The 25,499-nt window shown below is 39.5% G+C and overlaps 2 protein-coding genes, 1 long non-coding RNA gene and 1 pseudogene across 16 annotated transcripts in view; 2 read left to right on the forward strand and 2 right to left on the reverse strand.

The window, feature by feature from the left end:
• Positions 1 to 909, forward strand: part of PHC1 (polyhomeotic homolog 1) — a 57,116-nt gene extending 56,207 nt beyond the window's left edge. For all 13 annotated transcript variants that reach the window (XM_089920254.1, XM_089920261.1, XM_089920264.1 and 10 more), the window contains one exon: positions 505 to 909. The gene's annotated coding sequence lies outside the window, so the exon portion shown is untranslated. The remainder of the gene's footprint in view (positions 1 to 504) is intronic.
• Positions 358 to 11,202, reverse strand: M6PR (mannose-6-phosphate receptor, cation dependent). Of its 2 annotated transcripts, XM_022577533.3 has the most exons (8): positions 10,856 to 11,202; positions 5,643 to 5,816; positions 4,694 to 4,860; positions 3,541 to 3,650; positions 3,134 to 3,264; positions 2,449 to 2,575; positions 1,870 to 1,988; positions 358 to 877 (listed from the first exon to the last, which is right to left on the reverse strand). In XM_022577533.3, the coding sequence occupies exons 2-8, from the start codon at positions 5,813 to 5,815 to the stop codon at positions 754 to 756; spliced, it is 951 nt and encodes a 316-aa protein (XP_022433241.1). In that variant the 5' UTR covers position 5,816; positions 10,856 to 11,202; the 3' UTR covers positions 358 to 753. The 2 variants fall into 2 exon arrangements, with proteins under 2 accessions (XP_022433241.1, XP_022433242.1); XM_022577534.2 differs by having other exon boundaries at positions 760 to 1,988; positions 10,856 to 11,193.
• LOC111176740 (small ribosomal subunit protein eS6 pseudogene) lies at positions 5,824 to 10,849 on the reverse strand (annotated as a pseudogene).
• A 141-nt stretch (positions 11,203 to 11,343) lies between the features above and the next one.
• Positions 11,344 to 25,499, forward strand: part of LOC111176742 (uncharacterized) — a 172,194-nt gene continuing 158,038 nt past the window's right edge. The window contains exons 1-3 of the long non-coding RNA XR_004023424.2: positions 11,344 to 12,043; positions 13,876 to 13,939; positions 16,172 to 16,332. This is a non-coding gene — a long non-coding RNA (uncharacterized LOC111176742). The remainder of the gene's footprint in view (positions 12,044 to 13,875; positions 13,940 to 16,171; positions 16,333 to 25,499) is intronic.

Genomic DNA, 25,499 nt, shown 5'->3' on the forward strand with positions numbered 1-25,499 from the left:
GAGAGACTGGGTTGGCATCATTCTGATTTGCTGCAGGGACTAAAAGTTTTGGGCACACATGTGGCTGTTGTCTTTCTTTCCGCATCCCCCTGCTCCTTTCCAGTTTATCTGTTGTCTCCTACCCCACCTTTCTTTTCCATTCCAACTCTGCTCTGTCCTATAGCTTTATAAAGCAGGAGCGCGTGGGACTGAGGTCAGGAATAGAAGTACCTGCCTTAGGCGCTATACCTTATACAACAAAAATATTAAATATTTTTTTTCCTCCTCAGTAAAAGGATGAAAATTGGTCTCAGTTGTCTGTTACTCCATCATTCCAGTGTATCTACCCTCTTCTTTCACACAAATGACTAGGCCAACGTGTTTTTGTTTTTTAATCTTTTAAGTGTTTTTGTACAAAAAAATGTATACATATATTTTTTGCATTTTTAAAACACCAGATTGTGGGGGAGGGATGCAAACAAATAACAAAAAAGATGCTTATATAACATTATTTTCCCTGTTTAGAAAGAAGAAAAAAAATCATTCCAATAGTATTTAAAAGTCCAAAGATGAAATCATTTCATTTCCTTCTCTAAAGGCTAAAAAAGGCCCCTGCCTATTGATTCCATCCTCCTGTGTCCAGTGGAGCCATGTTACTCTTCAGTGGCCCAGGCTCACTATCACACAAAGATCAGGCCAGGTTTCTGGGCACACGGCCTGAACAGAAAGGTGGAAGCATCAGAAGATTAAGACCGTCTCCCCACAGAAGTAATGTCATGGGCAAGAAGACACGTCCCTGAGCCAGAAAAAGGGACAAGTGCTGCAGCCGCCGCAGCCAGGGCGGAAGGTGGCAGAGCCCTGGATGTCCCACTTCTGCCTCCATTCCCTTTCCAGAAGACTGGGGGCAAAAAAAAAAAAAAAAAGTCAAAATGACATGCCTATGAAGGAAAGTGCAACATGTTTAGAAATACTGATACAGGGAACGTTTTAGGAGTAAGAAAAGTTTCGCCAGCTTTGACTGCAAGTGGGAGAAGAAAGCCATCAAGGAGATCCCACTACCAAGGTAAACAGACTTCCCTTTTCTGGAACCCCGGCGGCACAGGAGGTCAATTTCAATGTCCCTTTCCAATGGACTGGACTTCTGGATTAGGCATTTTGGCTGCAGATGGACCAATAACTTTAGACTACAGTCCAGGTCCTAGCTCCAGCTATAAAGTCACTCCAATGCCAGCAAATGATGTATGGTACCTTGTAATCCTCTAATTGGGAAATTTCAAATTTTCCCATCCTAATTCCAGAGGTGGGAGAATTAAGTCTACGACATCACCAGGCTCAAACCAAATGGCAGTACTTGGACTACAACCAAGTAATCACTGCAAAATAGTTCCAAGCAGCAAGAAATTACATCCAGATTCTCATGGAGACTATACTGTAGGGTACAGAGCAACAGCATGAAAGCAATCAAACCTTGTATAAATAATGTTTCTTTGCTTTTTTTTTTTTTTAAATTAAAGAAATCCAGTGTCTCAAAAACTTGTGAAAATGTGTTTAAAAAAGGAAGGGTCAGGGAGCCTGCCATACCCTTTTGCTCATGATAACTCCCCTACTTGCACTTTCTGATACCAAAGGACAGTGCAACAGCCTCTGTTGTCATTGGCCCTATTATATTATCTCTGTCCTACAACTGTACCTTTCAGGAGGGAAAACAAATAAGGAACAAAGGGAAGGCATTTCTACTACTGACAAGTGGATGCAAACCAAAAGCAAACCGGAAAGCAAGAGCAGTATTAAGGGTGAGATGAGAGACTGGAGCGGAGGCTGCTTAAGAAACCTGGCTGAGGATGCTTTGGTTTGGGGGCTGAAGAAGCCGGACATTTAAAGTGCAATCACATCGGTAATAAATGATCATCCCTTTCTTCCGACTCCTCCCCCAGCTGGTCATCCCCCACACCACGATACGCAGCAGGCACGTTTCGGGGTTTAGATCGGCACACAAAGTCACAACCATCCTGTAGGGGGAAAGGAAAGGAAGGAAACGATCATTTGAAATCAGCAGCTTTCAGGTGTTATGGTCCAAGAATGTGGCAGGAACTGGTTTTCTCCAGGGATAATGAAGAGAAAACCCCAAAGCTCCAAGGATCAGCTTGAATTGAATGTGGGGAAGAATAGACAGGTTCTAACTTGGCCTCACCCTTTCCTCACCTAGGCCCCTTAAGAGCTGTATCAGGCTCCCAAATCTCAGGAAAAGGACTGCTCCTTCCAGCCAGGCCTTAGCAAGGCCAGACACTAAGATGCTATGTTGCTTATCTGTACTAGGACAACCAACTGTCTTGGTTTGCTGGGACTTTTGTGGTTTTAGCACCCAATGTCCTGTGTCTCAGGAAACCCCTCAGTCTGGGCAAACCAGGATGACTGGTCATTCAACCTTGTCTGTAGGCCACGGACACAGCCAGCTGCCCTGTTACTTACTGCTACCAGGTTGCCAAGATCCTGCCAGAAGGCCAAGTGGGGAAACTGCTCCATTCCTTTGGCTCCCACCACCAGTCGCTGGTACAGGAATCCCCCGATGATATAGACGGCGATCAGCGATGCAAACCTGTTGAGAGAGAAAGACATCTATACTCAAAAACCAAGAAATAGTAAGACTCAGATACTAAAGATAATCTCTATATTCATTGTTACCTATTTCCTAAGCTGTGTTCCATAAAAATGAAAGGGAAAAAAAAGGTAGTCAGTTGAATGAACAAGAGGGCTGGTAGGTCCTTAGAAAACCAATTAGAGTGTCAGTCTGAGAAAACCAAAATGATCAGAATAAAATAAGACAGAGTTTGTGACTCTGACTTAGGGCTGAGAACAGTCACCATTAGATACACAACTCCATTTCTTTAAAAGTTCGAATAATCTAATGGCAGCATATTAAAAACTGTCCAGCCCTCCAGTAGGGAAAAAACCCTATATCCAAATGCAAATATTTATTGGGTCCAAAACATTAAGTCATTTTTTAATACTTGCACAGAGTTTAAAGAGGATTTTTACAAATTATAGTGTAACATATACATGCACACACACTATTTGTACCTACAGACCTCCAAGTAATTGTGGAGTTAAAAAAAAAAAAAAAAAGGTTTGGACTGATAAAGGAAAACGTACTTACGTGACAAGTAAGATAGAACCCACGCTGAGGTGGGAGATCTCTGGGGAACAGGCCAGGCTGCTGTCTATCTCAAAGAGGTAGAAACAGTCTTGGACTTTGCCTCGCTCCTCAAACACAGGGTTAAAATTGTCCTGATGACAAGAGGACAGAACACAACATTTATGTTGTGTCTGACACCTGTCCGAAAAAAGCACAAACCCACAAAACCCCCAAAACATTTGCTTTCTCCTGGTTCAAAACCTCCTCTTCCACATATGATGGAACACGGGTGCCTATGACTCAGGGAAAAGCTGAACTTCTCGTTTTATCTCCTTGGTCCCAATTATCTTGTTCCCTTTGGACAGTCTCTCCCACCTCAGGCCAGTCCTTTCATTTCCTCTAGGCTCGTAGGCCCCAGGGTGCCTCACCGCTAGGGTGTGTCGATTGCAGGAGATCATCACCACTGCCCGACGCTGCTCCTTGCCACAGTGACTGTCATATTCATCACCCCCTTTATAGATCAGCATGATCCAATTACCTGAGGAGGGACAAGGAAAACGGAGCTTTGGGGTGCGGGAAAAGCAGAGGCAGACCTGGGCACTGTGGTAGAGTGCAAGTGAGTTCAATGAAATTGGCTGTAATTAAAATAACCCTTTCAGGATGAGCTCTGTATACCAGAAACAGCAGTTAAACCTTGCTCCTTTATAACAGCTATGTGTTCCCTTATTAAGACGACTAAGAATCAGACAGTCATACAAGAATAACCTTAATTTTCCACAAAAATTAAGGCAATTGACAGTGCAAATACAATTATGATCCATACCTTAATCATGACTCACATTTTCCGAATACCTGCTAACATCAAAAGGAGAGGTTCCATCCAATTACTTGGTGGCAAGGGAAAGCCTAAGATCATAAAGTCACCACAGATAAATTCAAAGTGGATGATTTTGAAGACTGAGGGGCATTTTTCCTTCTTTAGTATTTACTGTGTTCAAATTTCTTTTGCAAAGTGTCATTTGATCAATAATCACATGAGGTGAATCAGGACTGTGCTTCCAATTTTGCATATGAGAAAACAAAATCAAAAAGGTAAAATGATTTTTCAAAGTCACAGGACAAATAAATATAAGCTGGATCAAAAATCCAGTCTTCTGACCTCTAGCCCTAAACTCTTGACATTGTTTTTTATTATGTTATTTATAGGAGCAACAATGTGCAGTGAAAATTTTATTTATCTGCTTAAGGGAGGAAAATAGACCACAGTTGCTCACATAGTCCTTTCCAGCAATATGATTTTATGATTTTTGAGAAATATTATCAACATAACTCAAGATGGTAGGGAAATTTTTGTAGACTGACTGGTTTGCAAAAAAGCTTGATCTCACTTTAAAACAAACACATAAATGTCCTGAGCCTTGGCTGTGGAGGAGCTGTGGAACTAGGTATCCTGTGGTTTGCAGGTATCTCAGGTGAGCTGAACCACACATACCGTATGGTACACTGAAGAGCCTGGGAAGGGCTGAGACATACAGGATTATCAGAGGGATTCAATTAACTGATCAACAGGGAGAATCTTACTTCCATTGAAGATCTGAGTCCTGTTGAGTCTCCCTACTACTGTCTCCTTCCCATTACTTTTGTTGATCTGCACCAGGCCTGCCCCAGAGGTGTGGTTGCCAGCTTCTCGGCACACCCGGAACATGTAGATATACATGTCTTGGCCCTGGCCCACGGTGCTCTCAAAGCTGTGAGGAGAAGTGAGGAGAAGGAAGAGGACAGTTACAGCTGTCAGCCTTAGGAAGAGCAGTTTCCTTTTTAATAACAACAACAATGGTGCACTCAACTTATTTATCTGATGTCACGGCTAAACGTCCTAGTGAATAATATCTGTTGCATCATGAGATATCCATGACCCAGACAGAACACCCTGTTGATGATGACTGATTAAAATACAGCATCTAAGACAGCTAGTATTCTAGATATTTCTAGAATAATTGCTCTACACTATGCTAAAACATTAGCTACTACTTCCCCTTGAGTAAGGGTCTATGTTCATGAGATACACCCTCCTTCCTTAAAGATTATCTTCAGATTTATATACCAGAAGATTCCTGACACGATGACGCAGCAGGCCTAAATATGTTATTCTGATATTTCTAAATATCGAGGCATCAAATAATGCTTTTTAGTTCCTACGAGCTGGTTTCTTGGATCCAGTCTTGGAAACCGCTACTCTTCTGCGTAAGGTACCTGCACAGGGCTGCTGAACACTGGGCTGAGCATGTGCTCTATATCATGAAGGAAAGCAAGACAGCACGGCCAAATAAGACTAATATTGCTAAAGTTCAGATTAGAACCGTCTCTCAGAGGAGGTTATGATACATGTATCCCCCCTATGTTTGGGGGGGGGAAATAAAATCAGTACTAAATACTACTAAATAAAATACTAAAATAAAATCAGTAAGAGGAGGAAGAGATTCTTTAATAAAGTTAGCTCCTCAAGCCCTTTAAGATTCTTCTCATTTACCTTTTGTTAAACAGCGGCGTCAGCCTCTTCAGTAGAGCCAACTCTTTCTCTGACTCTTTATCCTTTTCTCCTACCAGGTCGCATGTTTTTTCTTCGGTCTGCCAGGATTCTCTTACTGCCACGGCCAGCAGCAGCAGCAGGCCAGTCCTCCAGGAGCTGTAGAGGGGGAACATCCTTTTGGGAGAGGGAGTGCGTGTGTTAGGGAAAGAGGGAGAGGATCGGGAGAGAAGGGAAAGAAATAAAGCATATGAATGTGTCATAGATGAATGGTATTTTTTTAACCTTTTAATCTTCCACCCACCACCTATTATTTTACACTAGCCAGTTTTCTTCATTATTATGATGTTGGGCTTTATTTTCTTGTCTCCATTTCAAGTTCTGTTTTCCCCATTATTTAATATTCAGAATTGGAACCTTAAGCCTCCAGGTTTCTCTTTTTCTTTTTAAAACTTATTTCAAAAGCTTCTTCCTAGCTGACTCCCTTGCTTGACACCACTGGTCACCTCCTGTCCTTCTCGTGCCCCTTTCATGTACATTCAACAAAGAGGACAGCACTGGCCTTGGTGAAGAGTTAGTGTCTATAGATTGTTGTTGCGATTTCTGCAAGGTGTGCAAGGTGTGCACAAAAAAATATCTAGATTTCTAAGCTGTATTGGGAGAAAAACACATTTTTGGTCCTAGAAACTGTCAGAAGAACCAATCAATGGCCTAGAGAATACTTAAGTGTGACCAATGAACAGTATTTTGATTATGCAGAAACTATAAGATTCTTTGGCATATGCAACAAATATTACCTTTTAATATCTCTGTGCCAAGAGCACCTGTGTTAGGAAACCCATATACAGATATACATATATATGTATATACACACATGCACATATATATCTATCACCTGTGTCGGGAAACTCTATATATCAATCACTTTCAGTCTAATTCATAGGTAAGTCCTTCAGAACAAACTATGGGGCTGAGAAGAGGGAAAGGAAAGAACAAAAAGAATTAAATTATGACAGCCTGGTGGCGACATCCTTGCCTCTTTACCATCTGGCAAGAAATTAGATTAAGATGTCTCATTATTTAGCGTTCAGTACTGGTCCATAAATACTGCTTAACCCAGTGGCCCTCCATAAGATAATACTCGAATTACAACTGACACTTGATAAGGGCCAGCTGGAAGTTATTAAGAAAGATGTAAAATAGAGAAAAAGACTTGAATACTTTGGGACCTAAGTCCTCATTTTAATATTCAGGAGCATCTAACAGTCTTTGTTCATATTCACCATAAGAATGATGAACAGAGAGAAACACCGCCACAGCACCTAAAACTCGACATCTACCTGTTCTGATGTCTCACCTCTGAAAAATCATTCAATCATTTAAATGATAGGAAGAACAAAATTCACTAGGTCCAAATGAGTGGTTTGAATAAGTATTCCAAAAGCCACCTCAGGCTCTACAAGTCATGAACCTCAAGAGTTTCTAGCTTCCAATTGCTGATAACTCTAGGAATTCATCACGTCACTTTACAATTTAGCAAATCCAATTCATCTGATGCTTGTACTGCTTTAGGAATGGCAGCGTGCGGCTGTTTCCCAAACTCATTTTCTTTTCTCTAACTCCATCTTTATACCCAGGATCCACTGATTTACCCTTTCAAAAGAAATCACTTTGGTATCCATTAATGATCCCTTAGGCCATCACTACTTGTTAATTTTATAACAGTATCACCAATTTTTCTGATACAAAGATTCAATTCTTCCAAACTTTTCTCACTTATGATAAAATGCTTCCATACTACAAGTCTGGACTTTGGTTTGAATACTCTTTTAAAGTCCTCTAATTCTTTGTCATGCTGGTCCACTGACTCCACTGCATTTTTAGCATATAAAACTTAAAACAGGCAGAATTTAATGGGTACTAATAGGTACCTGAATAAATTTTCTCCACTCTCCTAAACAAACTAACATTTTTTTTTTGGATGTCTGATCTCATTTATTTGTTACTCTTAGAACATCTCGTTTTTGACTGGACTCAGACTTAGAGGTAGAAGCTCTCAGAGGACAGCCTCCGTCTCTTGGCAATCTGTTCCTGTTGTTTTTCTTTGGCCTCCTTCATTCTCTTGGCCAAGAGTTTAGCATATTCTGCAGCCTCTTCCTTATTTTCTTAGTATTTTGTTTCTTCAGAGCAATATGCTGACGTTTGTGTTGCAGAACACGTGGAGTAACAAGACGCTGAGTCTTGTGTGCTTTGGTCCTAGGTTTCTTACCTTCTTTGTTTAGGGGTTTTCTCTCACAATATACTGGCGGACATAGAGACTAAAAAGTTTGTGGATTCTGCTAGCTCTTTTGGGCCCCAGCTGACGAGGCGAAGTTGTGAGTCCAGGAATATGCTTCTCCCCTTTTTCCACTATGACCAAGTTGAGAACACTCAGACTGGCATCCACAATGCAACCCCGTACAGATCTGTGCTTTCTTTCTCCAGTCCTCCTTGGTCTGTAACAGGAATGCCCCTTACTCAGTAGCGGGTAGACTCTACCATGGGTCCAGACACCTGCTTCATGGGGAAAACCTTGTTTGTTGTTCCCGCCAATTCAGACCACATAACCCTTCCATTCTTCACCCAGAGCATTAGCAGCAACTTCTGTGGCCATATGCTTCTTACAAAAGGTATGAAGTTTTTGTTCATCGTCCACTTCAATGAGTTTCTGGCAGCCATTGGCTGGGAAAGAGATGTTCAACTTCATCCTGAAGTGGCCAACTGCCTCTGAGGCACCATGATAAAGAGCTAAATGAACTTACATTTGACATTCTTTTCTTAAAATTTATTTTATTTATTTATTTTTGGCTGTGTTGGGTCTTCATTACTGAGCGCGGGCTTTCTCTAGTTGCGGTGAGCGGGGGCTACTCTTTGTTGCAGTGTGTGGGCTTCTCATTGCGGTGGCTTCTCTTGTTGTGGAGCACGGGCTCTAGGCGCGTGGACTTCAGTAGTTGTGGTGCACGGGCTTAGTTGCTCTGCGGCATGTGGGATCTTCCCGGACCAGGGATCGAACACGTGTCCCCTGCATTGGCAGGCGGACTCTTAACCACTGCGCCACCAGGAAAGTCCCACATTTGACATTCCGTTTCCCACATTCCACTAGGGCAACCAATACTTGGGAAGTCATCTCCCCGACTTGGTGTACTCCAAACATCAATTCATTGTAGTAATATTAATAAGGTGTTTCCATAGAATAAGTATAGCCAGCCACAAAGTCTGAGGCTCCCATAAACACATACAAAGCATCAACAGGAAACACTTAATAGAGTGCTTGCCTTTTGCTAGGCATTTAACATACATTAACGAGTTAAGCCTTACAAAAACCCTATGCAGTAAATACGACTGTCCTTATTTTACAGAGGAGAAAACTAGACACAGCTAGTGGCATGAACCAGATAGTGCAGCTCTGAGCTCATGGTCTACACTTAACCATTCCTTTCACATTAAGTTTTTTGGGGATCAGAGTAGGCAGTCAAAGTCTTGCTTTCATTTTGACAAAGCAAGAAGGGGAAGTGACTCCTCACATGGTTCACTAAATAGGAGGCAGAATAAAGAACCCAGACCTCAAACTCCTACCTTCTCTAAATTCACTTACTGATCCACACAACTTGACCAGCTGACTAAAATAAGAAGCTCCTTTTAGTAGATTGATTAAGCATGACATTTTCTTTATATTCTTGCAGGACCCAATTTGAAATTTCAACTTTCTGTGCTTTCAATATTCTTTTATCCAGGACCATTTTCTGGGGGGATGCTCACACACAAGATTGTGTTCTCTGGCTTCAAAGTTAGTTCCTTATCTGTTAACAGTTGATGATTTCTTTTCCCAAATTAGAACAAAGACTCTCACAAAACTGCAAAAGGATGAAGGGCTGAACACCCTGCAGCCAGCATTAGTTGAGTTGAACTAGCTTTCATTTAATTATTGGTTCAAAAAGATAGGAGATAAAAAGAGATATATTCTTCTCTTTCCTGCTTAAGGGTTGGCTACGTTTGAGCTGCTTCTCTTTGATTCAGTGGCATATGCTCTAAGTGCTTTATCTAGATTATGTTCATCAATCTTCACAACCCAGAAAAGTAGATATAATTTCTCCCATTTTACAGATGAGGAAACTGATTCCTACAGAGCTTAAGTTACTTGCCTTAGGTTATACAAGTATTAAACATGTATGAAGTTATTAGTAAGGCAACTTGAATGAGTCATGGTATAAAGCTATTTTCTGATAAATAAAGGAGTGCAAAAATGTATTCCTAAGAGTATGAAATCCAAGGGCTGGGTAGTCCCTTTTTACATCTAATTGTGCTACAATTAGATTCTCAAGATGCAAGAGTTTGTCCTAGATACTTTGGAAACAAGCGGCAGGACTTAAAGATTTTGAAAAATCCCTTTCAATTTTCTTGTTCTACTACGATAGATCCATACAGTTAAGGCTAAAAAATTCTCCTCCAATGGGATGACCAATGACTAAGCCAGGAATTGGGAAACACTTTACATCACTAGGCCTCTGTACCACTCACTTCCCCCAGACTAGCCATGACCATTTTCTGTTTTTCGGTGGAATTTCTACTTTCTTCTCTCTGGCTCATTTCTGATGGCGACGGCCCTTATCTCCTGTCTCCAGCAGCCCACACTTTCAGAAGAGCAGCCCTAACTAGCTGAACCGCCCAAGGTTGAAAAGACTTAAGAAAGCAGCTCTAGCCCAAGGGCGGAAGCTCTCTCCAAAAAACGCAAATCCCTCTATTGGCGACTCTTCGTACCATACACTCATCTCCCTCAAACTTCTTCCAGGCTTCCAGACATTCGCGTCCCGTCTAGTCTCCCGACTTTGCAAATGCTTAGGGCCATACCCTCTACAAATGATGCCACCTGACCTCCCTGTACGATGCGGGCCAAAATCCCGTCTACGGGTATCCAGTAACACCTCGAACAGACTCCAGACTTAGCGACCTTCCTTTCCCTGCCTTCCAAACTCTGGTCTTGGAGATCCTCTCTCCCTCACTCCCTTGGCGACTCTGTAACTCCCCAACCTTACGCCTCCGCCTTTCTACCCTCGGGCTCCTTAGCTGGATTTTTGGGCTAGAACCCGGGTCAAGGGAGACTCAGCAATCCCGGCCCCCGTCACAGCCACGAGGGGTGAGCGCTCTCCAGCCCACTCCTCCACGCCCCTCATACTCACGTGTCACAGGCAAAGGGAGCAGCCACAGCTCAGAATCCCCGGCCGAGTACCTGCTCGCGGCTGGGAGACAGCACCAGCGAGAGGCCGGCCGCAGACCCCGGTTCCAGAGCTCGCGGCAGAGCCAGCGACCCAACGAGCGCCTCGCAGGGCTCCACTCCGGGAACCGGAAACAGGAAGTGCCGGGCGGCCGCTGGGCAACTGCTCCTCCCACTAGACCCCGCGGCATGTCACGGTAGAACCGTTTCGCTGCTTTCCCCTTCCCGGCCTCTCAGATCATCCCGGACGCTGATTGGCCAGGACCGTGGGCCTTAGGCTCCGCCCCCGCGGCATCAAAACCTATCGAGATTTGCAAGTTTAGTTCCACCTTTGCGGGTCGCCTTTCTCCTGAGTGGGGTCCCAGACTCCCACCTCCTGGCCTCTCGGCTCGGGCCCCTGTCACGCGGGGGTCACGCGCGGTCAGGCGCCAGGCTCGCTCCCTGGTAGGTCGGACCGGAGGGCGGCGGAAGTGGAACTGCGGGGCGGGGCCAGATCCCCAGGCTGCGGCGGGAGCTGTAGTTCTCGTGCTGGTTGCTGCTTCAGAACGTCTGCCGCCTGAGGGGGACGCTGGTTCGCTGTGTGCTGGCCACGAGTCGCGTTGTCCCTGGAGGATAGTGGAGAGCGACTGGGTCGTGGTCCTCCTGGCTTTCTTACCGTCACTTTTGTTCTTTACGTCCTGTCTCCGGTTTAGCACCGTGAGGTGCGGCAGGGTTTACTATTACAGTTAGCCTTATCATCCCTCCGGCATTTTGTGTGATAAACACTCTGCAGCCACTTCTGCTGACCGAGACAAGTCAATTTTTGGTCTTTGCGCCTTTGCTAAGATCCTTTGCGGTGTCTCTCACGTGTGGCGTCTTAGCCGTGTGTGGAAGTCCTACCCGTTCATAGAACTCGGTTCAGAGGCTCCTGTGACTCCTGGACTCAACCTTTTCAGCTGGAACCGTTCCGTCCTCCCAGTGCCTGCTGGCTGCTCGCACCTGGCTTTAGTCTGGTTTCTTTCTGCTTTGATTCCTCGTTGCATTTGCGTGTGCCTCCCAACGTCTCCTCGGATGGCGACTGGATTTTGATTCCTCTTTGTGTTCACCAGAGCTGGAACAGCGTTTTGAATCGAATAATAATAGAAGCTGACACTGTGAGAAACCCGGCACTGTTGTACGTGTTTTAAACGAGTATCAGTTCACTTCACCTTCACGACCAGCTTACTGAGGAAGTATCTTATCCCCATTTTATGGATGAGTAAATTAAAGGCGACAGAGGCTAAGTGACTTTTTTTTTTTTTAACTTACCCTGGGCCCCACAGCTACTAAGTTATGGAGTCAGTATTCCGGCTCCATCATTTAGGGATAAGTTAGTTATATAGGTTGTGTATACAGTCCAGAGTTCATGCTGTCGACACTGCGTTATACTGACTATAGGAAACTGTATTTGTTTATTAACTGGTACATTCAATTCAGGCTAGGTGGTATATCTGGGTTGGGTTTGGATGTGTCTTAAGTAAAAAATACGAAAATTGAAAGATGAGTTGCTTTCTAATAATAAAAGTAATTTGTCTATTGACACATACACACTACTATATATAGATTAGATAACTAATAAGAATCTGCTGAATGGCACGGGGAACTCTATTCAATACTCTGTAATGACCTATATGGGAAAAGAATCTAAAAAAAGAGCGGATATACGTGTGTTTATAACTGACTCACTTTGCTGTACAGCAGAAGCTAACACATTGTAAATCAACTATACTCCAATAAAAATATTAAGAAAGCGCTTCTAGGAGGTTCCTAAAATCAAATGTTGAGGCTGCCTCCTCTTTAGTATGTGCAGAAAAGGGAAGGGTGCGTGAAAGAGCTAGGTATTCTGATGCTTGCTTCAATTCATGGCTTTGAAAATTGTCCCAGACCTGCTCTTTTGTCGACTCTCAGGTGGGAGCTCTGTTGGGAATGCCTTTTTTAACCTCTCAAGAGCTTTGTCCTGTGTGAGTTTTTTGTTACAGGTTTTGCTGTGGTTTCACTGTCAAATACACTCTACCTGCTCACGTTTTCTGATCTGCTTAGCAATCTTTTGATATTTGTTTGGTAGTTTCTCAGACCCATTATGCATGTATTCTATTTGCCATCTTGAACCAGATTTCAATTTTGAACTTTTATTGATGCCCTCCTTTAAAAAATGATCATATTTAACATATTTCAAGGGCTAAATTTGTTTTTGGTAATTTTCAATTTTAATATATCAATAAATTAAACATTTTAGAAAAGATGCAAGAAGAGTACAAAGAACTCTTGTATACACTCTACCTAGATTTGCCAAGTATTTACATGTTGCCCCATTTGCTTTATTGGTCTCTCCCCCCCCACATCCTCCCTACACACACACACACACACACACACACACACACACACACACACAGACACTTTTATTTTGAACAATCTGAGGGTAAGTTCCCCATTACCACTAAGTACATCATTGTGTATTTCCTAATAATAAAGACATTCTTACATTACCACAGTATAATTATCAAAATTAGGAACTATAGCACTTTTTTACCCTTTCCCAACCACAGAAGCAAAGCCAGAGTCACACACTGCAATTAGTTGTCATTTTTCTTTATCTTATTTGACCTTGAAATTTGGACAAGTACAGGTCACTTATTTTGTAGAATGTCTCTCATTTTGGTTTGGTCTGATGTTGCCTCCTGGTTTAGGTATGCATTTCTTGATAGGACTAAGAGGGAAATAATGATCCTGTATCACTCAGCATCCAATCAGAAGACAGATACCACATGAGTCATTTTAAGGAAAAATTTAGTATAAAGAGTCGTTTTTTAGTAAAAAATAATTACTAAAAGGGGTAAGAGAGGACTGTAAGTTACACACAAATCTTACAGAAGTAGGAACTACAAAATACAGCCCTTGAGGGCTGAAGATGGGTTAACAAGGAAGCAACTTAGAAACTTAAACGAAGTGCTACTTTTCCACCCACAGGGGAGAGGTTCAGACCTCTGAAGAAAGGATGTGGTTCCTGCCACAGGAACAGCCCACTGATGAGGTGAGAGGAAAATTGCCAGAGGCTGTGGGTCACTGGGTCACTGTTGAACTGTCAGTGGGAGTCTCTTTATGGTGGCTTCTTTGTCCTTTGGACTTGTCCCCATCATTTTTTGAGCAGTCTTTTACTTTTGGGCATATAGATGTTCCATGTGGATCTTGAATTTTTCTTACCCTAGAATCAATCATATCTCGAAGGCGGCCTGGTTCCTTTTAGTGGAGAAGGGTATTGAGAAACCAAGATCTGATTACAGGGTGTGTTTATTGCTACTTGTGTGTCCTTGCTTTGGTCCCTCTCAGCAGACAGTTAGGAAATCTATATATCTTTCCAAGAGTGGGAAATCAGCTCCCATTATATTCAACATATTTATATGTTTGTTCACACATGAGAAAACACAGGAAGTAACTTTATAACTGGTAAACCAAGCCTACTAATTAGAGTTCAATGTTTGTTTAAAGCTTTTTTTTTTGTTATTGAGGTAAAATATATAAATCATGAAATTCACAACACTTTTTAAAAATTATTTATTTATTTATGGCTGTGTTGGGTCTTCGTTGCTGCACGAGGGCCTTCTCTAGTTGTGGCGAATGGGGGCTACTCTTCCCTGTGGTGCGCGAGTTTCTTATTGCCGTGGCTTCTCTTGTTGTGGAGCACGGGCTCCAGGCACGCAGGCCTCAGTAGCTGTGGCACATGGGCTCAGTATTTGTGGCTCGTGGGCTCTAGAGTGCAGGCTCAGTAGTTGTGGTGCACAGGCTTAGTTGCTCTGTGGCATGTGGGATCTTCCTGGATCAGGGTTCGAACCCGTGTCCCCTGCATTGGCAGGCAGATTCTTGACCACTGCACCACCAGGGAAGTCCCACAACTTTTAAGTATAGAATTCAGTGAATCTTGACAAATGCATCATAACTGTAACCCCTCTCTAATCAAGACTTAGCAGATTTTCATCACCCAAGAAAATTTCCTCATGCCCTTTTCCAGTCATTCTCCTAGGCCTAGAGGCAACTATTGCTCTGAAATTTTTACCATAGATTAATTTTGTCTTTTCCAGAATTTCATATAAAATTGAATCATAAAAAAAAAATGAATCATATGCTGTGTTTGGTTTCTTTCACTCAATAAAATGTCTGTGAGGTTCTGTTGTTACATATATCAGTAGCAGGGTTTTTCTCTTTTTTTGGCTAGATAGTACTATATTGTATGAATATTTCAGAACTTGTTGATCTATTCTTCTGATGGGTATTTAGGTTGTATCTATGTTTTCTTCGAAGAAGCTTTATAGTTTTAGCTTTTATGTTTGTATCTGTAATCAGTTTTTTAAAGTTTTTAAAAAATATTTATTATGTTTATTTATTTGGTTGCGCTGGGTCTTAGTCGTAGCAGCTGGGCTCCTTAGTTGTGGCTCGCGGGCTCCTTAGTTGTGGCATGCGAACTGTTAGTTGCAGCATGCATGTGGGATCTAGTTCCCTGACCAGGGATCAAACCTGGGCCCCCTGCATTGGGAGCACAGAGTCTTAACCTCTGCGCCACCAGGGAAGTCCCTGTGATCAATTTTGAATTAATTTTTTTGTATTGTTGAGGTAGGGTCGAGGTCAGTTTTTTTCCCACATGGATGTATAGGTCTTCCAGTAATGTTTGTTCACTTTTCTTTCTCCCTTAAGTTGCTTTGGAACTTTGTTGAAAATCAGTTGACTATATACATGTGATTCTGTTTCTGGACTTAATTTGTTCCATTGATCTCTTTGTTCATTATTATGCCAACAACACACTGTCTTGATTCTTCTAGCTTTATAAGTCTTGAAGTAAGTTAGTGTAAATCTTCCTGTGTTTTCAAGATTGTTTTGGCATTTCCATAAATATGTTTAGAATCAACCTGTCAATTTCTGTTTAAAAAATCTTGCTGGAATTATAATTGGGATTAATGTGAACCTAAAGGTAAATTTGAGGAAAATTGACATTTTAACAATGTTGAATTTTACAGTCCATGGATAGGATACACTCTATTTATTTAGGTCTTATCTAATTTCTTTCAGCTATGTTTTATTGTTTTCAGCGTAGAGGTCTTACATGTCATTTGTTACATTTATTCCCAAGTACTCACATTTTGATGCTTTTATAACTGAAAATATTGTGAAAGTTTTTTTTTACGAATGTTTGCTAGTAGTGTATAAAAATACAGTTGAGTTTTGTATTTTGACCTATATCCTGTAACCTTGCTAAATTTACTGATTTTGGCAGTTGCTTCTTTCTTTTGAACTTCTGGCCATCATGGTGTAACTGGGACTGGATTTATTTTCTCATCTGAAACAACTGGAAAACGAAAATATATGAAACAGCGGTTTTCAGATACTGGACAACAGGCAGTACAGGACAGTGATTCCTGAGAGAAGGAAAATAAGGTGAGCCCCTGCTTATCCCTGCTTACAGTTGCCTCTGCTTACTAATTCTTGTCAAAAAGCAAGCCTCAAAAGGATCAAACTGGTACCAAGTAACTGTGTCCAATAACAAAAGCCAACAATTTTGAAAAGAGCTCAAGACAATTGGCACCAACAACATAAAATTCACAATGTCTGGAATCCAGCAAAAGATTATCAGGCATGCAAAGGAGGCAAATATAACCCATAACCAGGAGAAAAATCAGTCATTAGAAACTGAACCAGAAATGACAAAGATGAAAGAATTTGCAGAAAGGATGTTAGAATAGCTATTATAAATACACTTCATATGTTCAGTAGATAAGATGAACATTGAACATTATAAAGAGAAAAAGGCAAGATATTTTAAAAATAAACCAAATTATGCTTCCACAGATGAGAAATACAATATCTGAAATGATGCAATGAAAATATACTGAATGGAATCAACAATAGACTAGAAACTACAGAAGGAAAGGTTAAATTTTTTAAAAAATTATTTATTTATTTTTGCTGCATCGGGTCTTAGTTGCGGCATGCAGGATCTTCTCTGGGTCTTACGGAATCTTTCGTTGAGGCACACGGGCTTCTCTCTAGTTGTGGCGAGTGGGCTCCAGAGTGCGTGGACTCTGTAGTTGCAGTGTGCGGGCTCTAAAGTTTTGGCACATGGGCTTAGTTGCCCCGTGACATGTGAGGTCTTAGTTCCCCGATGAGGGGTTGAACCCATGTCTCCTGCATTGGAAGGCAGATTCTTAACCACTGGACCACCAGGGAAGTCCCAGGAAAGTTAATTAACTTGAAGACATATCATTAGAAAATATCCAAAATAAACACATGAGGAAAAAAGACCCTCCACCTCCAAAAAACCCCCAAAAAACCCAGAACTTCAGTTACTTATGGTACAATATCAAGCAATCAAATATATTTAAAATTAAAGCTTCAGAAAGAGGACAGAAAATATATTGGCCAAAATTTTTCAGAATTTGATGAAAACTATAAATTTACAAATCAGAGATATTCAATGAATATCAAGCAGAAGAAACATGAAGACACATTATTATCAAGCTCTTGAAAAGCAGTGATAAATAGAACATCCTAAAAGCAGCCAGAGGGGAAAAAACACAGTGGCATAGTTCACATCAGAAACTATGCAAGTCAGACAAAATTAGACACCTGTAAAGTACTTTTGTGTGGGAGGGGAACCCTGTCAACATACAAAAATACCTTTAAAAAAATGAAGGCAGGGGCTTCGCTGATGGCACAGTGGTTAAGAATCTGCCTGCCAATGCAGGGGACACAGGTTCAAGCCTTGGTCCGGGAAGATTCCACATGCCGCGGAGCAACTAGGCGTGTGCTCCACAACTACTGAGCCTGTGCTCTAGAGCCCGTGAGCCACAACTACTGAGCCCGTGTGCCACAACTACTGAAGCCTGCGTGCCTAGAGCCAATGCTCTGTAACAAGAGAAGCCACCATAATGAGAAGCCCATGCACTGCAATGAAGAGTAGCCCCTGCTCACTGCAACTAGAGAAAGCCCACGTGCAGCAATGAAGACCCAACGCAGCCAAAAATAAAAATAAATAAATTAAAAATAAAAATGCAGGCAAATTAAAATTTTTTTCAGATGAACAAAAGATGAGGAATTCATTGCAAACAGACCACTAAAATACATATTAAAGGAAGTTCTTCTTCCAGAAGGAAAATTATACCACATGGGAATTTAGAATTATGTAAGGAAATGAAGAAGTTTAGCAATGATAAATATGAGTATAACTATAAAACACTTTTGTTCTAATTTTAAAAGATACCTTTAAAAGATTAATGCCTGATTAAAAGAAAAATATTAACAATCTATTGTGGAATTTATAACATAGGTAGAAGTAAAATGTTTGACAGTGGCCAGGAAGAGGGAGAGAAAGTATACTATTGTAAGGTGCATTTGATATACATGAAGTGGTATAATATTATTTGGAGGAAGAATGTGATTAAAGATATAATGGAGACTCTGAGCATCCAAAAAAAGAAAAAGAAAAAAGAAAAAAAAGAAAAGGGAGTTCCCTGGTGGCCTAGTGGTTAGGATTCTGGGCTTTCACTGCCATGGCCCAAGTTCAGTCCCTGGTCAGGGAACTGAGATCCCGCAAGCCACGTGGAGCAGCCAAAAAAATTAAAAAAGGAAAGAAGGAATGAAGGAAGAAGGAAAAGAGGAAACAAGGAAAGAGAAAGGTATAACTGATATACCAATAAGGGAGATAAAATGGAATCATAAAAGACATTCAATTTTATAAAAAAGATCAGGAAAATAGGAAAAAATGAATAAAGAATAAATCAAACACATAAATAGCAAGATAGTAGATATAAGGCTATCTATAATGATAATCACATGATCTAAAATGGCCTAAATACTCCAATTAAAAGGCAGAGATTATCAGATTAGATAAAAGAAAAAAGTAAGACCCAAATATATGCTCTCTGGGAAAATAAACAAACAAAAAATAAAAGGATGGAAATAATTATACCATGCAAACACTAATCCAAAAAAAGCTAGAATGCCTATATTAATTAGACAAAGTAGATTTTAGAACAAGGAATATTCCCATGGATAAAGAGGGACATTTCATAAGGATAAAAGAATTAGATCATCAAGAGGACACGTGTTTGTAGCTAATAACAGCTTTAAAATATGTGAAGCAAAATCTGAGAGAATTTGAGAGAAAAAGACAAATTGGCAATTATAGTTGGAGATTTCAATATCCTCTTCTCATAATTAACATAGTCAGAAAATCTGCAGTGATATAGGGGACTTGAACAACACCATCAACTAACTTGACTAATTGACATTAATTCACTTGCCACCTCTTTTGTGAATAAAGTTTTACTGGAACACAGACACACATACTTGTTTATATTTATCCGTGTCTGCTTTTGTACTATAATGGCTGAGTTGAGTAGTTGTGAGAAGACCATATAGCCAGGAAAGCCTGAGATATTTACTATGTGGCCTTTTACAGAAAATGTTTGCTCACCCCTGACTTAGATGAAAAGAACAGATTTATTGAAAGACACAAACTACTGAGGTTAACTCAAGAAAAAATACATAACTTGAATATCTCACTATCCATTAAAGAAATTGAATTTATAGTTAAAAGCTTCCCATAAAGAAAACTTTAGGCCCAGATGGCTTCACTGGTAAATTCTACTATCTTTTGATCTTTTATTTATTATCCTTGTCTAGTTCTTTCTGTACAGTGTTGAATAGAAATGGTAAAATTAGACATTCTTGCTTTGTTCTTGGAATAAACCACACTTTGTCATGATGAATTACCTCTTTTATGTTCTTCTGGATTTGATTTGCTGATAGTTTTTTTTTATAAAGATTTTGATGTCTATATTTATGAGGGTTGGGGTCTGTAATTTACATACTTGTAATTTTTTCTCAGGGTCATGATGGCCTCCTAAAATAAGTTGGAGGGTGTACTTTCATTTTCTGTTTTCTGAAGGGATTGTGTTATTTATTCCTTAAAGTTTGATGTAATATGCTATTTGAAGTCATCTGAACATGAAGCTTTCTTTTTCTTTCTTTTTTTTTTAATTGAAGTATAGTTGATTTACAATGTTGTGTCAGTCTCTGCTGTACAGCAAAGTGACTACAAAATAGAAGCTTTCTTTTTTTAAAATTAAATTTAAATATTATTTTTAAATTAATTTTTTTATTGGAGTAGAGTTGATTTACACTGTTGTGTTAGTTTCTGTTGTACAGCAGAGTGGGTCAGTTATACATATATCCACTCTTTTTTTTAGATTCTATTCCATATAGGTCATTACAGAGTATTGAATAGAGTTCCCTGTGCTATACAGTAGGTTCTTTTTAGTTATCTATTTTATATATAGTAGTGTGTATATGTCAATCTCAATATCCCAATTTATACTCCCCCCTTCCCCCTTGGTAAACAGAAGCTTTTTTTTTTTTTTTTTTTTTGCGGTACGCGGGCCTCTCTCTGCTGTGGCCTCTCCCATTGCAGAGCACAGGCTCCAGACGCGCAGGCCCATGGCCCACAGTCCCAGCCGCTCCGCGGCATGTGGAATCTTCCCGGACCGGGGCACGAACCCGTGTCCCCAGCATCGGCAGGCGGGCTCTCAACCACTGTGCCACCAGGGAAGCCCCAGAAGCTTTCATAATGGGAAGGTGTGTACTAACAAATTCAATTTTTTGAGTGAAAAGAGAGTTATTCAAACATTTCTTCTTGTGTCAGTTTGGTAAATTGTGTTTTGCAAGGAATTTTTCCATTTTATCTACATTGTTAAATTTATTGGTATATAGATATAATATTCCTTTATTATCCTTTTAATGTCTTTAAAATCTATAGAGATATACTCTCTTTATTCTTGATATTCATAATTTGAGCCCTCTCTGTTTCTTGATCAGTCTTGTTAAAAGTTTATCAATCAGTAATCTTATCAAAGAACCAAATTTTGGCTTTGTTAATTTTTCTATTGCTTGGTTTTTAAAAATTTTATTGATTTCAGATTTTAAAATTCTGATCTGCTTACTTTGGTTTTAATTTGCTCTTCTTTTTCTATCTTCTTAAACTTGATTGTTTATTTAAAATCTTTCTACTTTTGTATTCATTTAAAGCTATAACATTCCCTCCAAGCCTCTGTTTTAGCTGTGTTCTACAAATTCTTCTATTGTGTTTTTATAATAATTTAGTTTGATATATTTTGTAATTTTTACCCATGTATTATTTAGAAATGTGTGTATTTTTTTTAGATGTACAAAAAGTCATCTTAATTCTTCTAAGAGAACTTAATTTTCTTTCTTTTTTTCCCCCTTTTAAATTATTTTTATTATTATGTCAATGGAAATGTCTCAGGTTAAAAATAGTAGATTTTTGACACTTCTCTCTAACATTTTAATTTTTTATATATATTTTTTGAGATATAATTGACATATTACAATTGTATTAGGTTTGGGTGCACAGTATATGATTTGATACATGTATACAATTTGAAATGATTACCACAATAAGTTTACTTAACATTCATTACCACACAATTACAATTTTTTTTCTTGTAATGAGAAATTTTACAATTTACTCTCTTAACAATTTGTAAGTGTATAATACAATATTGTTAACTATAGTCACCATGATGTATATTACATCTGCATGACTTCCTTGTAACTGGTAGACTGTACCTTCTGACTACCTTCACTCGTTTCCCCCATCTCTACTCCCCACCTCTGGCAATCACCAACCTGTTCTCTATATCTATGAGTTCGGGTTTCTTTTTTCTTTAGATACCACATGTAAGTGAGATCATACAGTATTTGTCTTTCTTTGTCTGACTTGTTTTACTTAGCATAATGCTCTCAAGTTTCATCCATGTTGTCACAAGTGGCAGGTTTCCTTTTTTAATGGCTGAATGATATTCCATTATATATATAAAATCACATTTTCTTTATCCATTCATCTATCAGTGGACACTTAGGTTGTTTCCATGTGTTGGCTATTATGAATAAAGCTGCAATAAACAGGGGGGTACAGATATTTTTTTCAAGATAGTGATTTTGTCTTTTTTGGATAAATATCTAGAAGTGGAATTGCTGGATCACATGGTAGTTCAATTTTTAATTTTTGAGGTGCCTCCATACTGTTTTCCATAGTGGTTGCTCCAATTTTTGTTCCCACCGACAGTGCACAAGAGTTCCTTTTCTCCACATTCTCTCCAACACTTCTCATTTCTTGTCTTTTTGATATTAGCCATTCTAACAAATGTGAGGTGATATATCATTGTAGTTTTGATACGTATTTCCCTGATGATTATAATTTCCAAATATTTAGGGATGTTTTAATTTCTGAATATTTAAGAATTTTCTAGACTTTTTGTAATTGATTCCACTGTGGTCATAGAACATATCTGTAGTATTTCAATATATTGAAATTTATTAAAACATTATTACTCAATATATAATTTACTTGATGAACATTCCATTTACACTTGAAAGTCATGGGTATTTTGTAGTTGTTTGATATTATTTTGTTTGGTAAATTTCAATTAGGTCAAGGTGGTTGATAGTATTGTTTAGATCTTTTATATTTTTAACTGATATTTTTTTGTCTATTTTATCAGTAACTGAGAAAGGGATGTTTATATCTACAAATGTGATTATGGATTTGTTTATTTCTCCCTTTAATTCAGTCAGTTTTGCTTCCTATGTTTGGAAGTTTTATTCAGTATTATTAGGTGCATGCTCATTTATAGTTGTGTATGCTTAATGCTGTGATTCATATAATTATGAAATGTACTTCTTCATACTTGTCAGTTTTGTCTTGTAATATAACCAATTGTGGTAGGCTGAATAATGTCCCCCTCTCCCATCCCCCAAAAGATGTCCACGTCTTAATCCCTAGAATCTGTGAATATGTTACCCTATATGGCAAAAGAAACTTTGTAGATATTAAATTAATAATCTTGCAAGAGAGATTATGTTGGATTATCCAGATGGGTCCAATGTAATCACAGTGATACTTATAAGAGGGAGGTAGTAGTGTTAAAATCAGAAAAAGGAGATGAGGCAGTGGAAGCAGAGATTGGGGTGATGCCCTTTGAAGACGGAGAAAGGGGCCATAAGCTAAGGAATTTGGGTAGCCTCTAGAAGCAGGAAAAATCAAGGAAATGGATTCATTTTACACTTCTGACACACAGAACTGTGAGAGAATAAATATACATCATTTTAAGCCGCAGTGTTTGTGCTAATTTATTACAGCAACAATAAGAAACTAATATATCACTCCAGGTTTCTTGTTTACTGTTGCATGGTATATCTTTTCCAATATATTCCTTAAACCTCTTTGTGTCATTATATTTAAACTGTGTGTGTTATATAGAACATATAGTTGGTTCTTGCTATTTCATTTAGTGTTACAGTCTCATTGTCATTTATTTGATGTATTTAGTCTATTTATTCATTTATTTGAAAGAGTAGTTCACTATGCACTTTGTTTTAATATTTATTTATTTACTTATTTATTTGGTTGCACTGGGTCTTAGTTGTGGCACGTGGGATCTTCGTTGCTGCTTGCAGGATCTTTGTTGCAGCATGTGGGATCTTTGTTGCAGCATGTGGAATCTTTTAGTTGTGACATGCAGAATCTTTTAGTTTCGGCATGTGGAATCTTTAGTTGTGGCACACGGGATCTAGTTCCCTGACTAGGGATTGAACGTGGGCCCCCTGCATTGGGAGCGTGGAGTGTTAACCATTGGACCACCAGGGAAGTCCCACTATGCACTTTGTTTATTTATTTACTTTTATTATTATTATTTTTTGGCTGGGCGCTGCAGCTTTCAGGATCCTTGTTCCCTGACCAGGGATCAAAGCTGGCGCCCCGGCAGTGAGAACGCTGAGTTCTAACCACTGGACTGCCAGGGAGTTCTCTGTTTAGTCTATTTATGATGAATTCAATTATTGATATGGTTGGCTTTCGGTCTTTCCCTTTGCTATTTGTGTACAATTTGTCTTATCTATTTTGCTTTTTTTTTCTTTCTTTTAAAGAAATTAAGGGGAGGAAACAAACCGCCATCTTTTATATGTATGTAAATATTTACCACTTCTTCTTGTCTTCAGTCTTGTAGATTTAAATTTTCATCTTGTGACATTTTCAGTATGAAGAAGCTTCTTTAGTATTTCTAGTAGTGCCAGACTGCTCATGACAAATTATCTGTTTTCTTTACTATGAAAATGGTTTTTTTTTTTCCTCTTCATTTTGCTGGATGTTTTTACTGGATATAGAATTCTGGATTGGGAGTATTATTCTCCTCCTGACCCCTACTCCAGCTTTATTGAGATACAGTTGGCGTATAACATTGTGTAAATTTAAGGTGTACAACCTGATTATTTGATACATTTATATATTGTGAAATGATTACCACAGTAAGGTTATTTACCACAGCCATCAGCTCACATACTTACCTTTTTTTTTGTAGTGATAACATTTAAGATTTACTCTCAGCAAATTTCAAGTATACAATAGAGTATTGTTAGGTATAGCCACTATGCTGTACACTAAATCTCTAGAATTTATTCATCTTATAACTGGAAGTTTGTACCATTTGACCAGCATCTTTCCATTTCCTCCGTGCCCTGGTCCCTGGCAACCACCGTTCTACTTTCTGTTTCTATGAGTTCAGGGTCTACCAATGTTGTCACAAATGGCAGGATTTGCTTCTCTTTTATGGCTGAAATATATATATGTATATCTGTCTCACATTTACTGTATCCATTCATTAATCAATGGACACTTAGGCTATTTCCATGTCTTGGCTATTGTAAATAATGCTGCAATAAACATGGAGGCACAGATACGTCTTTCAGATTGTGACTTTATTTCCTTCAGATACATGCCCAGAAGTGGAATTGCTGGATAGTATGGTAGTTATATTTTTATTTATTTATTTATTTTAAAGTCTTCTCTATTTTTAAAAATTAATTAATTAATTAATTAATTTTTGGCTGCGTTGAGTCTTTGTTGCCGTGCATGGGCTTTCTCTAGTTGCTGTGAGCGGGGGCTACTCTTCGTTGTGGTGCACGGGCTTCTCATTGTGGTGGATTCTGTTGTTGTGGAGCACGGGCTCTAGGTGCGCAGGCTTCAGTAGTTGCAGCTCCCGGGTTCTAGAGCGCAGGCTCAGTAGTTGTGACACCCGGGCTTAGTTGCTCTGTGGCATGTGGGATCTTCCCGGACCAGGGCTCGATCCCGTGTCCCCTGCATTAACAGGCAGACTCTTAACCACTGAGCCACCAGGGAAGCCCGGTAGTTGTATTTTTAATTCTTTGAGGAACCTCCATACTGTTTCCTATGGTGGCTGCACCAACAGTGTTATTCTTTTACCTTTCTAAAAATGGCATTCCATTGTCTTTCTCCTTTTAGATTTCTGATGAGAATTCAGCTATCATTCATGTCATTGTTCCCCTCTGTTAATGTGTTATTTTTCTCTGGCTGCTTGCAGTATTTTCTCTTTATCTTTGGTTTTCAGCAGTTTTGCCATGATGTTCTTTAGGTGTGATATTCCTTATATTTATCCTGATTGGGGTTCATTTTCTCATAGCTGCAAGTTTTACACTAAATTTGGGAATTATTTGACCATTAATTCTTCAAA

The sequence above is a fragment of the Delphinapterus leucas genome, chromosome 11 (genome assembly GCF_059928025.1).
Source record: "Delphinapterus leucas isolate spDelLeu-1000000601 "Yukka" chromosome 11, BTC_Dleu_Yukka2, whole genome shotgun sequence".
NCBI lineage: Eukaryota > Metazoa > Chordata > Mammalia > Artiodactyla > Monodontidae > Delphinapterus > Delphinapterus leucas.

What these genes read in the sequence shown, in the direction of transcription:
- M6PR (XM_022577533.3), bottom strand. Translation starts at nt 5,815, where the DNA reads ATGTTCCCCCTCTACAGCTCCTGGAGGACTGGCCTGCTGCTGCTGCTG. An exon ending in GCAATCGACACACCCTAGCG is followed by an intron (nt 3,265 to 3,540) that starts GTGAGGCACCCT and finishes TCTTGTCATCAG; the next exon opens with GACAATTTTAACCCTGTGTT. An exon ending in GATGATCATTTATTACCGAT is followed by an intron (nt 878 to 1,869) that starts GTGATTGCACTT and finishes TTTTGCCCCCAG; the next exon opens with TCTTCTGGAAAGGGAATGGA.